This window comes from Lutjanus erythropterus, chromosome 2, assembly GCF_056507025.1.
Source record: "Lutjanus erythropterus isolate fLutEry1 chromosome 2, fLutEry1.hap2, whole genome shotgun sequence".
NCBI classification, from domain to species: Eukaryota; Metazoa; Chordata; class Actinopteri; order Lutjaniformes; family Lutjanidae; genus Lutjanus; species Lutjanus erythropterus.
The window spans coordinates 13,182,022-13,196,202 of NC_139318.1; the positions used below are offsets into that span (position 1 = coordinate 13,182,022).

The window sequence follows — 14,181 nt, forward strand, 5'->3', positions numbered from 1 at the left end:
CTTGTAAATATTAAATTCAGGTCAATTCCAAAGTGCTTCATTGGCATGGGAAACAGATGTTTATATTGCCAAAGCAAAAAAAAAAAAAAAACCCATAAAAAAGTGTGTGAAATAAAAGCCACACAAGTGTACCCAAAAAGAGGAAATGTGGTTTTGTTCTTAGAAATACATGTATATATAAGAATGAGTGAAAAAAATGGCTTGAAGAAGATGCTACATAGTGCACATAAAGTGCATTTAGTGTGCAACCATGTAAGATGTTTAGTTGGTGTGTTCCCTTGGTCAGGGTCACACACTAGGGCTAAAGATACCCAGGCAGCACAACATCGTGCAAAAATGACTGTATAGTGCAAAAATGTTGCTAAACCAGTGCATAGTTTAAAGACTGTTGAAAACACTTAAAGCTACTACAAGGAGCTTTCATATTTTGTAGATTTTGGAGGCCTCTGGACAAAGGTGCTATAGTGTTTCCACCACCACAACCATAAAATGTAACATCAAATGGAAAATTAGTTAAATAAAATCTCAGCTTATTTTTAACCAGATAACGTTCTACTCACTGTAACTTTGCCTGCAGAAATGTAAACACAAGCTTGTTTCATCTGATTTCATGGAGAATTACAATAAATAAATAACAAATCTTCTCTTCGATGGTCTTGCTACATATGTAGGTCATATGGAAACATAAGTAATAATTTAAAACTGTTTAATAACCAGTTAAAAAACTTATTGTAGTAGCTTTAAGCTGCTGTATTGACTATTACATTGTTACATTCACTACTGTACAAGTGATTAGAAAACTGCAAAATTGTCAGAGGTAGAACATTATAATAGTTATGAGCTGTGCAGTAACTGTGTCTATGTACAGAGGTCAGATGATTGAAAATGTTCATGGTGCTTGATTTCCACTGGAGGTCCTTTTTTGGTCACAAGAGCTCACAAATCTTGCTGCTGCATTTGCAAATTGTTGTATTTCACCCAGTAGATACAGGAGTTTTTTGTTATTAGTCATGTTTTAAAAGTCTTTTTTAGCTGGTTGTGAATTGTGAGTTGTATTTGTCTCTGATGTCTTTGTACAGTGGCCTGGTGGTTTAAAAGTGCAGCTTGGTCTTCATTTGATGTATCTGATTAGCACATCTTCCCTGGCATTCTCTTCTTTTTCTTTTTTTTAGCAGTGGCCTGTCAGCCAGCTGACCCATGGTTTATCAGTCATTTGCTTCCAACAGCACAGGCAGTGACTACTTATTTTCAAATCCCTCTATAATCTTTCTTATCAAAGATCTGGATTTATTGTCACTTTACCTCAACACTGTGACTTTTAGTAATTCTGTTGATATCTGATGGAAACAGTGCCCAAGTCCGTGTTTCTAAATGTGGCACAAATAATAAAGACTTCTTACCAGGCTAAAATAATCCTCTTCATTCTCATCCAGAAATTTAGCTGTATGAACCAAAGTAAGTACTGTTTCGTTAACGAATTCATCTTGAATAGCAGTGCACTCTTATTTTGAAATGCTGGCAAAGTGAGAAGAGAGAGGTCAGTGTGATGGGATATGGAATCTTCCCAGCATGCATTTAGGCAAATAGATTCACAGACACCTTATTTTATGCCTCCAACATCAAAGACTATGACTACTTACTTCCGAATCCCAGCTATTTTGCTTATAACTGATCTGGATTTAACAGTTTAAATTTATTGTCACTTGGCTTTGACGCTGTGCTCATGGAGCTTGTCCAACACCGCTCAAAGATCAGTCTAAAGGTAAGGAGGGAAAATCCCCTAATCCCTTCTGCAACTCAGACACCTTTGAACTCAAACAATAAACCGAGGCCCACCCTAATTATTGAGAGGTTTGAGTGATCAGCAGCAGAACAGGCACATGAAGAGACATGCCAATAGCCCCAATGAATTACTACAACAACGTGTCAAGCACTCCACTGTGACGACTTTAATAGAGAGTTAATGGGGTGGGGGGTGAGCAATGAATGACAAAGCAAGAATCCAACACTGAGGTACAGATTATACATGTGCCCGACGAGTGGATCAGCACATTAAACTCAAGCAGGGAAGTTAATGTGTCATAACCACAAACTTAGATGACCTTTTACTGATGTGCTTTTCTGTTTCTCAACTGCTATTTTCAGCTGTCTTTGTGGAGGAGACCAGGGATAAATGTAACATGTTTTACACTGACATTCATAACTCAGAGAATACTTGAAAAACAACATAAATCTGTGCACTGATTAATAATGCAATTGATATATTTTCATTTATAAGGACAAGAATAATACTTCATTTGATGCAAGAGGTCAGAGTGTTACAATTGTCACCAACCAAGGGGGCAATTGTGAAACATACATCATAAAGATCTACTGTATATCAAATAAAAGCACACCTCACAGTAATCTCATTACTGCCATAGTATCTGAAAATCTTACTTTTTAAAAAATATTCATGGTTCAAATTCTTTTACATGTCAGGCATCACATACTTTCAAAGCAAAAGTCTGTCTCTTATTTTTCGGAAGACTAGACAACTATGTGATGACCAGGTTTGAATGATGTGAACTGAGTTAAAAGTGATTTTAAATTTAAATTTGGTGAAATATGTTCACAGCAAAGTATGTCAACACAGATAAATGAGGTGCTTACATTGAGAAATTGTAACTCAGTGTTACAACTGCCCCCAGTCTTGCAGCTGTGTAAATCAAGTATGCTAGCTATCAACACCTCTATTAGTATTGTTTGTTCATGTTAATCTTTAACCAGTAACCGAAAGAAAAACAGATTTTAAGTTTAAAGTAGCAGTCATTTAATTTTCATTAAAAAAAAAAACTTTAGCCACAGTGAAATGCTTGTTTCTGACTGAAGGAATTTAGAGTGTTACATTTACCCCCGCTTACAAATTTCCCCCGGTCTCCCCTATATAGGGGACCAACGGACACAATCCAAAAATGATCTAAAATCACACAACCAAATTTCCGTGAGCACCATGCACTAGTCATTTAAGATGTTTTTGTTTTTGTTCAGCAAAGGTCAAGTTACACAGCCCTCTCCACTACAAACATTTGTAAACCTTACTACTGCTGTAATACAAACAATTTAAGACAGTAAAAAAAATCTGTTTTGCTCAAGGACTCTTCAGCAGAGTGGATTCATGCCAGCAGGACTTCTAACTGACAGACGGTCATCATCATCCCACTCATCAGAAGTGACGGAGGTTTTACATTATGTTGCAGCAGCATAATTTTGTAGCTTAGCTGCTGCACAGCCGGGCGTTTTTTCAGCTTCAGGGGTGTACAGTGCATCTCATAATTTAATTCACACACCATATTCTATTCATTTGCTTAATGCACTGAGTCAGTGCAATAAAAATCATTCATTTCATCTCCCACCGGAGCTTCAGCCATGCTGTGGCTCAGACTGTTTGACCGCAGCAGATGAGTAAGAAGAACAGAAAAATGTGTAATTATATTAGGCCGGGTTCTTTGACTCATCCTGCACCAAAATCCTTATCATTTACACCTCGCCTATTCGTTGATCACTCTACAGGTGGCCCTCGTATAGAGCTAAGCCTGGATGACCCACTGAGAAAGTGAGGCAGAGTTTCACAGGCACATCATTTGCTAAATTTCATTCTGAGTATGTTCCCATGCAGGGTAAATCAAAGTATCAGGTCTGCTTATTAACAGTGTTGGAAAGCAGAAAAGTATGTTTAGTAGGCTCTTGTATAATTAAGTAATTGAGGTCTTGGGTATTTGCAATTGAGGCTATTTTATACTTCTAGTTACATTTCAGATGGATGTGTTGAATATTTTACATTAAAACATATAACCATCTTAGAGAATATTTTGAATTATTATCAATTAAAACATCCAACAATATAAAGAGTAGATAAAATTAGCCCAGCCTTTTCAAACAGTGGTATTCAACTTATCCACAATAGAGCCCACCAATAATTTTCCAATCACAATGACAATAAATGGATTCACATTGGAATTTTTCTTGTTGTTGTTGTTGTTTGTTTGTTTGTTTGTTTGTTTGTACCAGTTAGTAAATGTTCTCTGTTGTCCCTTGGCTGTTACTTGTAGAAGTTGTATATTAACCTAAACACCAAAAGAGCTTGATCATGCTATTCATTCTGTACCTGGAGCAGTTTGTTTATAGTTTATGCTCATGAATCATTCCAAGATTTGAGTGATTTTATGATGGAAGAGGTTACAGCTGGTTAATGTTTTATAAATGTGTATAGATTATAAATGTGGCCAAAACATTTACAACAAAAAATGCAGCTGCAGCTATTAAATGCAATAAAACACCTGATTTATGTCAATCTTTGTGCCAAATTAATTTAATACAAGTTTAATTTAAGTCAGTGAGTCAGTTAACTTGAAAATAAAGAGTGTCAAAGAAAGACTAGTTATAGGCTTCCTAATGTGGCCCCAAAGCAAGTTGGGCATCCCTGTCCTACACAGTTGCAACATTAAAACACAGCTTACTTACTTCACACTCAGGAGTAAAGTGACTTGTTGTGATACACCGCCTCCAAGCGGTCACTCTTGAAATTGCAGCTTTTACCGGAGATTGGACGTCACCAAACTGCGACACACCGTGAAACAAGCGCCACATTTCTGTTGCGGCGAATTATTGTGGCATTTCAACGCAACAAGTTTATAGTCATAGTTTAAGAAATCTGGGGTATGTACATCCATGTAGTCGTGGGACAATAATGTAGATGATACGCTGTTTAAATGTGCTGCTTGAAAATGTTGCTATACAGGAAATATGTATTTTTTTAGAAGCCAACGCAGTGGATGCTCTTAAACTAGCTAACGTTAGCCAGCGTTGAATCATTATTATTAGTCAGTTTTGACCCACAGAATGGCTACACACAGTAGTATATACGCTCAAATGTTAATTAAGTACAATACGCTGTTAAACTGCCCTTATATTGTAACAAGCTATCTACCTTAGCTAGTATTCAGAAGCTAACAGCGGTGACTGACGTTAGGTACGTTAGGTTAGCGTTAACATTAGCTGTCAAGCTACGTCTTGTCAGGTGTAAATTGTCAAAGTTTAATGTCACGTTACTCAAGTTAACTTTTCCTGAAATTTTATCTATAACATTAGTGTTGAGTATCCTAACTTAAGGCTATGATAAATGTCTATGTAACAAAAGTAATTCAGTCTAACGCTGTTATGTTAGCTATTTGCCTTCTTGTTGTTGCTAAGTCCTTTTTAAATGTGACGTCAACTTGAGCTACATCCAGTTTGCGTGCATCAGCTAATGTACGTTAACTGTTATTAACTAGAAGACGACATGCTAATGAATGTAGTTCACTAGTATGTAAATTACCCTGTGTCTCTATCCTCTCTCACAGGTGTACATTAGGATTAACCTTAATGCACTATGAGTTTATTTGGGACAAACACCGGGTTTGGGACAGGAGGGACAGGAGTCTTTGGAAACGCAACAACAGACAGCCACAATCCCATGAAGGTAAACCAGGACGGGGGTTGACATGTTGTCATCCAACTTTCATTTCCATCCAGATGATTTGGTTCTTTGATAGTAGTTTGAGGACTGGTTTGTTAATCCTGGATGAAATTATCTTGAATAACAGTGCACTCTCATTTTGAAACATAGGGCTCATTTTAAGTGTGCTCCTGTTTTGTTGCAGGTGTCATTTTGTTTTACATTGTGCTCCGCAATGTCTCCACACTTCACTGTTAGATATTATCAGTGAATATGGCCAGATTACCAGAGATGCTGGTGCATGATTCGTGGGGGTTCCAGATGAAATAGTGAGAAAACAAATTCTCATTTTAGTGTCAAATTAAATGTCATATGTCTGGGCCTTATTGGTCTTTTAATAGTCAAACTCTTTAAATTAAGTTTATATCTTTTTGGTTACAGCATGTCAAATTAACTTTAGTTTGGCTCTTTTTTTGTTTACATACTTTAATTTGTTATTGAATTAATTTTTTTCTTTTATTTTGTTTGATCGTGTGTAAGTGTAGGTATCTCGTCATGAAGAATATAATTGTGATAACTACACCGTCAGAGTGATTTCACCAGAATATCCATGTTGTCTTCTGGAATCATGAATATATCAACACTCTTTCTTTATATATCTAAGAAAGTAAGCCATTTGTATTTGAAATAAATTCATATACGGAGTTTCCCATAAAATGTCCTTCTCCTGATCCAGCTAAGTGTCAATAAATCTGCACTTTGTAAGTTTGTGCTTAATGGACTTGTTGCTGTGACAACAGCTCTGGATGAATTTTAAAGCAGCATTGAAGAACCAAAAGATCAAGACTCATGTCATCTGATCATCAGCATTATAATTTTGGATAAATTGGGGCCCTGTTTAGTATTTAATGCATTTCTTTATCGCATGTTTTCCTGACTTGTCCTGCAGGATGTTGAAGTAACTTCACCTCCAGATGATAGCATCAGCTGTCTGGCTTTTAGTCCCCCCACCATGCCAGGGAACTTCCTCATCGGAGGATCCTGGGCCAACGACGTGAGTAATTTATTTAGTCATGGACTTAATGAACCCAAGGTTATGGATGATCATTTTAGTATGTGATTTCAGTACAGTATGGTCAGGGGGATATCTTCACCAGGGTTGCCTTCCAAGATGACAACATCTGCTCTACATAATAAGTTTGACTATGTTGTGTAAACTGACATCAGGTACGGTGCTGGGAGGTGCAGGACAATGGACAGACTGTCCCCAAAGCCCAGCAGATGCACACAGGCCCAGTGCTGGATGCATGTTGGAGTGATGTAGGTCTCATCATACAGAGTAATTTAAGCTGCATTATGCTGGGCCACAGAAAAATGTATGATGTGCTGTTTTTCTCTTTATCAAGGATGGGAGTAAAGTCTTCACTGCTTCCTGTGACAAAACAGCCAAGATGTGGGATCTTAACAGCAATCAAGCAATGCAGATTGCACAGGTTGGATGACAACCCCCAGATCAACTATGTGATCATAAGAATGAAGCAGAATCATCTTACACCTCTCACTATACCTCTTCACAGCATGATGGTCCAATCAAAGCAATCCACTGGATAAAAGCCCCAAACTACAGCTGTATTATGACTGGCAGCTGGGACAAAACACTGAAGGTACAACAGCAACTTAAACACATCTGTTAGTGCTTGAAAAGATATCCAGTTTTTGCATTTAGGGTCACAAGAACTTCTCGAAAAAACAAGACAAATAATTATGTTGCCAATAGATCCACAACTGTCTAGGGTTAAATCAAAACACTACACAGTGGTTTATAACACCCTGGGGCAGGACTTGATTCTGGTAAGTTGTCATGGTGCTTTTATTTTTCATTTTGATGATTGACAGTTGAGCAATAAAAATGGCTTCCTTCATGTTAGAAGGTAATCTACCAGAAATGTGCGTTTACACATCTTTGATCAGCCAACGAAGTACCTTGTTGAATGACATTGTGGTATGGTCAGGAAAGAGTTGTGCCAGGTTCAACTTTTTTGGTGACCCTGAAGAGGTGACTTGATTCTCCAAATCCATAGTTTGATTTGACTTTCAATTTTAAAGTCTTTTTTGGTGACCCTGAAGAGGTGACTTGATTCTCCAAATCCATAGTTTGATTTGACTTTCAATTTTAAAGTCTTGATTCAATTAGGTTTTTGATTTAAACATTTTTTGTCAAAGTTAGACCATAGATTCTTGATTTGTAGAGATCAACAAATTATTGGTTTTATGCCTGACAGCTGTCTTTTACATTTTCAAATTCGTCTTTGAAAAGACAGAAAAGTGCTGCTGCAAGTTAACATTAAGATACAACATGTGATCTTGAAGTGTTGTTGTGTGGTGTTTTTTCTTCAGAAACAAGCTGGGCAGACATCAGGTGGGGTTAGAGAGGGGAAAAATACCGGCAGGACTGCCGATCCTTTTTGATTTTCATCTGTTTTGAATTGTGACACCCCTACCCTGTTTTTTTAAAATTATTATTCGTATATCATTATATATATTATATATATATTTTATTTATTTCTTTTGCATGACTTCGTCTGTATTGGCCTGCTGTGTCAACAGAGTGGACTTATTGTCTCTCTGAAAATAGCTAATGTCCTTTCTGGGTACAATATACTTCCAAAACAGCTTTCTGGTAAACAAAGTTTCAGTCATCTTTGAATCAGCATCTTACTGACCAGTATTGGCCGCTGTTTAGCCTTTTTTCTTGATGCATTTGTGTAGACACATAAATATAACCATAATGATTGTTGATTAAAGATCTAACAGTCAGTGACATTTCAAACATAGCTGTGTTTTTGTAATGAGAAACATGATGACAACTTCTCTGTTTTTCTCCTCAGTTCTGGGACACCCGCTCTCCCAATCCCATGATGTCTCTGCAGATGCCAGAGAGATGCTACTGTGCAGATGTTGTAAGTATGCACATTTTTAATGCTTACTAAGGAGTTAATTATGTAGATTTTTTAATGCATTGTTCTAACCTCCCTGACTGTTAATGTAGGTATACCCCATGGCAGTGGTTGCCACAGCTGAGAGAGGCTTGATAGTTTACCAGCTGGAGAACCAGCCCTCAGAGTTTCGTAGAATAGACTCTCCTCTCAAACATCAGGTGAATTTTCTTCCTCCGTGACCTTTTTTCTCTTAATCTTTTCCCACTATTCATATTTCTCTTGATACATAGTGTCACTCACACTTGCAGTTTTATGTCAGATTAATTTTCTATGACTTGATGCTAAATATTAAGCCAAACTTTAAAAGACAGCAAAAGATATTTGATTTTTCCCATATGACTGCCTCTTGATTCAACAATTTTTCTGCCCTGGTCCTGCAGCACCGCTGTGTTGCCATATTCAAGGACAAGCAGAACAAGCCCACAGGCTTTGCACTGGGAAGTATTGAGGGCCGAGTGGCCATCCACTATATCAACCCTCCAAACCCGTGAGTGTCTAAAGCAATCAATTTCACAAGTGAATTATATTTTAAGTCTTGCTACAGGTGTTTCTTTAATCCAATGAAATTCAATAATGATTGATTATTATGTTTTTCAAGAAACTGCTAGTACCATGGCAATATGACATGAATGTGTTCCCAATCCTTTTCAGAGCCAAAGACAACTTTACCTTTAAGTGCCACAGGTCCAACGGAACTAACACAACCACTCCACAGGACATCTATGCTGTAAGTTGTTCTGAATTGCTGAAGTAGTGTTGAATTATATTACTTATTATATTCTGCCAGTTTGTGGATTTTCTTTGTCAAAGGTGTTGATGCAAAGTGTTATAACAGACCTTTTTCACAGCAGACATTCTGCTTGAAATACCAGAAAAAACCCAGGTGTAAGTAATTAACATTAATGATGGATCCTCTGGGATTTGCCAAACCACAGCTAGAATGAGTAGAATTAATGAAACCTGTGCTTTTCTTATGACATGTTATATCTGCAGTTAAACCAGTGGGTTAATAGATGTTTTTCATGGCAGCCATATTGATGTGAAATGGTAGAGTAACCATTAGAGTTACCAGTGATACTTTAAGATCCCAGTCAAGGCTGCTGAGAAAATGGTCTGTAGTGTGTTATTATTGGTGTTCAATATCTCAATATAAATGCGAATATAACAATAATGTCATGGATATTTTTAAATACACATATTTTAATATAATTGCTGTATCATTTGAATGATGACAGGATTCCCTCTTGTATTTCTGTTGGATTAATCATTCACCAATTTTCACTATACTTGGATTGAGATCAGGTCATGCCACTATTGATTATTTCCATTGTTGATTAAACTTTTTTGTTTGTTTAGTTATAGCCAGTTGTTTGTTTTGTCAATTAATCTATTAGTTGTTTGGTCTAGAAATGACAGAAAATAGTGAAAAATGTTGATCAATATTTCTAAATCCCAAGATGATGTCCTCAAATGTTGTCTTTTATATATAACACAGAGCTATTGATTTTCTGCTACTTACTTATTTAATTACTCAAACTGATTAATTAGCAAAATAGTTTGCAATAAATGTAATAGTTGACAACTAATTGATTAATCATTGTAGCTGTTGCAGTCCTAGTTGTCACCACCTTGCTGGACAGTCTCTGCGTGTCTTTTCACAGAGTCTGTCATTACAGTTTAGTCACTCCGATACACCAGACAGCCTAGTTATAGTGTTTTCCCAAGTCTCACATACTAATTTCCATTTTCTTTCATCAGGTGAATGCCATCTCCTTCCATCCTGTCCATGGCACACTGGCAACTGTGGGCTCAGATGGGCGCTTCAGCTTCTGGGACAAAGACGCCCGCACCAAGTTGAAGACCTCAGAGCAGCTCGACCAGCCCATCACAGCGTGCTGCTTCAACCACAACGGCAACATCTTTGCATACGCTTCCAGTTACGACTGGTCAAAGGTAGGAGGTTGTGCATATTTCACTACTGTTGGGAGGCACCTCATGCTGGCCTTCACTCATATTTTATAATATTGTGTACGTATCTGCATTCCTCAGGGCCACGAGTACTACAACCCCCAGAAAAAGAACTACATCTTCCTGAGGAATGCTGCAGAGGAGCTGAAGCCTCGGAACAAGAAATGGTGAGAGAAGGGCAGCCGCTGTCTGTAAACCTGGAGACTGGTCGCTGGACGGGGCTGCCCCACGTCCTCAATGCCCTTGTGACTCACAGCAGGGCCTTTAAAGGCACCCCGTGATGGATGTGGGCAGTGACGATAGACATGATTCAGATCTCAGTACTGCCATGTACTGCTGCAAGTAGCCATTTAGTATGAGAGTGGTACTGTACTGACCCGAGTGAAGTTGTTTTCAAGGCTTGTGTGGTTTCTGCTATAATAATGGATACAAGCTGCCTGTGCAATCAAGAGTTTGATGTGATGAAGCCTGCTGGCTTTTTACAGCATTAAGCTTGTAAGAAATGAGGCTTTGCAGTGTATTCAGTGACATAAAAAGGCATTTAAAGGTGCAGTATACAACAATCAGCCTCACTAGATGTCAGCAAACAACTATTTGCCATGTAAAGTTATAGTAGAGTAATGGCTTCCTGAGCAGAGAGTGAAGTCACACTCACTCTGTGTGTTGTTAACCTGAGTTTCTCTATTTCCGATGTGGTGGACTGTGAGTAATTTTTTCATATTATTGCTAGATAGTACACTAAGCTATGTTTTGGGCAATAGTTTAGGTGAGTAGTAGAGAATGCAGTAACCTAATCTTGAGCCATCTTTGATTAACACTGCCTAGTTTGATACTTTGATCTGAGTTTAAGGAGCCCTTGTTGGAAACAGAGCCAAAATGGTGGCCACCAGGTCCAATATATGTCATATTACAAGAAAATAAGTAAATAATGTTTCTGGGGAAAAAAAGTAACAGAATCTTGTTCTGTATTAGATCAGCACTGCCTGCTTTCACAAATTGATTTTCAGTTTGAGTTTCCAAGCTTGGCACAAAATGGCAGCCGTCTTGTTGCTTTTTTAATTTTACAGCTAAACAGTACAATAAAATGTGTTTCTAAAAACATTTTACATGCAAAATAGGCAATATATTAACATAATTTTGCTCCATATTTGATCAGCACTGCACAGTTTGACAGTTTGATCTGAGTTTTGTGAGCAGTGTGTTTAGATGCCGCTTTCTTTTCTTTTTCTTTTTTTTTCCCCTTTTTTTGGTTGAGTGAACTAAGCGCACATTTGTTTTGGTGTAAGATGCTGGTGTCTGCTGTGACCTCTAGTGGCAGTAAATATCGTATACAGCACATTTAAGGACTCTTATTTATTAGATTTTGGACATAATGGATGATGAAAAGAATCAGGAAATATCGAACATAAGCAAGCAATAATTTATGATGAATCGACCATCTGCGAGCATTGATTGATTTTTGTCTGCTGAAGAGTGATATTGTACCATTTATTCTGTGCAAAAAGAGACACAGAGAACACCCTTTTAAGAAATAAACAAAACCTCAGAACAATGTTCCTTGTGACTGACTGCTCCCTCCTGTCTTTAGATTCGCCGTGCCAAGTCACATCTCTTGTGGGGAAATGCGGAAGACCTGCTGCATTAGTGTGTGTATACGCTCGAGACAGACTCCTTCCTTTCGGCAAACACCTGGACCAATGCCGTGGTGGTGCATACTGTGCATGGACCAATCTGAGGGGCCTACCCAACCTGGCGTTGATGACAGCTGCGTGACAATTGGTCTTAGAGGTCATCATAGAAGGGGAGGGCTTTATTTGTCATTCATCTTGATGTTTCGATTTCTTTTTTTTAAATATGTCCAGGTCCTGATTTTTTTTTTTACAGCTTTCCAAAGACTTTTCATTCGCTTATGTCTTGCTGTTACTCGGTGGTTTAGCTCCATTACTGAAACTGGGATGTAAAATAAATAATTAAGTGCATACTATTAGATTTGAAAATGTTTATTCCAACTGGAGGGAGTAAGTAGGTTAAAAATAACCTATTGTGTTTGCTGTATAAATGTTGGGGATTCACAGAACTGTATTGTGCATGCGAAACCATGAACTTGACCACTATCTCATATTTCAGCTGTAAATCTCTTCATCATTGGAAACCTCACAAAATCATAAACTTTGGACAACATCTGTATCACGTTGACCCGTCCTGTTTGCTTGTTTTAATGCAAGTTAACCAGCAGGTGGAGCATTTTGCCCTCCAGTGTGTTGCCTCCAGCAGTCACCTGTAGATAAGTCCAGGAGCTGAGGTCAGAATGCTAAGCAGGACAGATGAGATCAAAGCAGGACAGTGGGGTTCTTCATCCAGGTTAGGTCCTTTTTACAGCTGGAAATTGGGGGGATTTATCAAGAGGATATGAATGAGGTCGCATGGGCAGCTACAAAGGCCATGTGTGAAAAGTGAACCAGTTCATAGAGGAGAAGGTGTGAATTAAATGCCTTTTTATTGAGGTCATTAGAGTATCACCTCACTGTTAGGCCTGACCCTTCATACTTAGCAGTGGAACTCCAAGGCACCAGGGGCGGGAAGACATGCTGCTGCCACAGCTCACCGGCTCCTCTCAGCTTTCATGGGGTGACGTTGGTACCACTCCTCTAGACGAGTGTCTCCTGTAAGCTGCACTACGTTTCTTTAAACTCTAGGTCGACTTCACTCATGATCATAAATAAGGTTGACTCGCCGGCTCCCATGAGCACCAAGAGAGTGATATTTATTTGGACAGGCAAGCAATTAAAAAACTTTAACTGTTTGACTGACCTGTTGCTGTGGACTGTTGGAGCTGTCCTGCACAGAGGTTATCAGTGTTTGTGAGGAGCATGTAGAGACACGTCAAAACCGTTACTATGGTACTGGAAAATAAGAGCTTGGAGCTCAAGTACAAACTTAACATTTGCAATTTTTATATTTTGAAATGTGCAAATCATTTGCTTTTATGATAGGGTAATAAGAAATGGCCTGTTGAGACGGGCCCATTGAAGTTTGTCATATTGTACTTCAGCCAGTTTATTTCACAAAAGGACACAGCTTTGTCAGACTTTTGCCTTAAAAAACACAAAAAAAACCTCTGAGGCACCTTTTTTTTAGCAATTAAAATGCCTTTATTGTCATGGTATGGTCTTCATCAGGGTTTGTGTGCCAAAACACATGTTAATGTGTTTGTTTTAAGGTCTACATGACCATTCCATGACAGTAAATGACCATAAATGTTTTCCTATCCAAAGAGCACCTCAAACAAACTTAGTTTGAGTCCAGTCAGCTTCGCTACCACCGAAGGTGAGGGTTACAAATCCAGCATGAACTGATTATAAAATAAGGCCTAAGAGTCTTGTTTATTTAGTTAATGTGGTGGAGTTTCCACTTTCCTTTTGTTTCAGCTAACTTTAGGTCGTCAACCTTTACACGTCATGAGCCTTGTTCCATGTGATATCAAGCAAAACTGGCTATAACTAAGCTTGATACTGTGGCACAGAAGAGCCAAAATGAAAACATTTTTGTGTGCATGTCCATCAGAATGTATAGCCACACACATTTTGACTCAAACACTATAAATACCATCTCTACTGAAGCAAATACAGGCGTTAAAAATACACCATTTCCCTGCTGCACTAGTTTGTTAAGTTTGCTACTTAATTTTACAAAATACAAATGTTAGTCTTCTTTTTGCCAGTGTTTGTGTCTGCTCAG

The 14,181-nt window shown here is 38.1% G+C and overlaps 1 protein-coding gene across 2 annotated transcripts; it reads left to right on the top strand.

The window, feature by feature from the left end:
* The first annotated feature begins 4,567 nt into the window (after positions 1-4,567).
* rae1 (ribonucleic acid export 1) lies at positions 4,568-12,630 on the top strand. Of its 2 annotated transcripts, XM_084728745.1 has the most exons (13): positions 4,568-4,698; positions 5,382-5,500; positions 6,426-6,530; positions 6,704-6,796; positions 6,883-6,969; positions 7,054-7,140; positions 8,365-8,436; positions 8,526-8,633; positions 8,856-8,962; positions 9,127-9,202; positions 10,234-10,428; positions 10,525-10,610; positions 12,032-12,630. In XM_084728745.1, coding segments are annotated over exons 2-13 (1,107 nt in total). In that variant the 5' UTR covers positions 4,568-4,698; positions 5,382-5,410; the 3' UTR covers positions 12,033-12,630. The 2 variants fall into 2 exon arrangements, with proteins under 2 accessions (XP_084584871.1, XP_084584862.1); XM_084728736.1 differs by lacking the exon at positions 12,032-12,630 and having other exon boundaries at positions 10,525-10,614.
* Positions 12,631-14,181: the final 1,551 nt, after the last annotated feature.

Coding starts and splice junctions, on each gene's coding strand:
- rae1 (XM_084728736.1), top strand. CDS start 5,411: ATGAGTTTATTTGGGACAAACACCGGGTTTGGGACAGGAGGGACAGGA. Junction 9,203..10,233: donor CTCCACAGGACATCTATGCT/GTAAGTTGTTCT, acceptor TTCTTTCATCAG/GTGAATGCCATCTCCTTCCA. Junction 10,429..10,524: donor CCAGTTACGACTGGTCAAAG/GTAGGAGGTTGT, acceptor TGCATTCCTCAG/GGCCACGAGTACTACAACCC.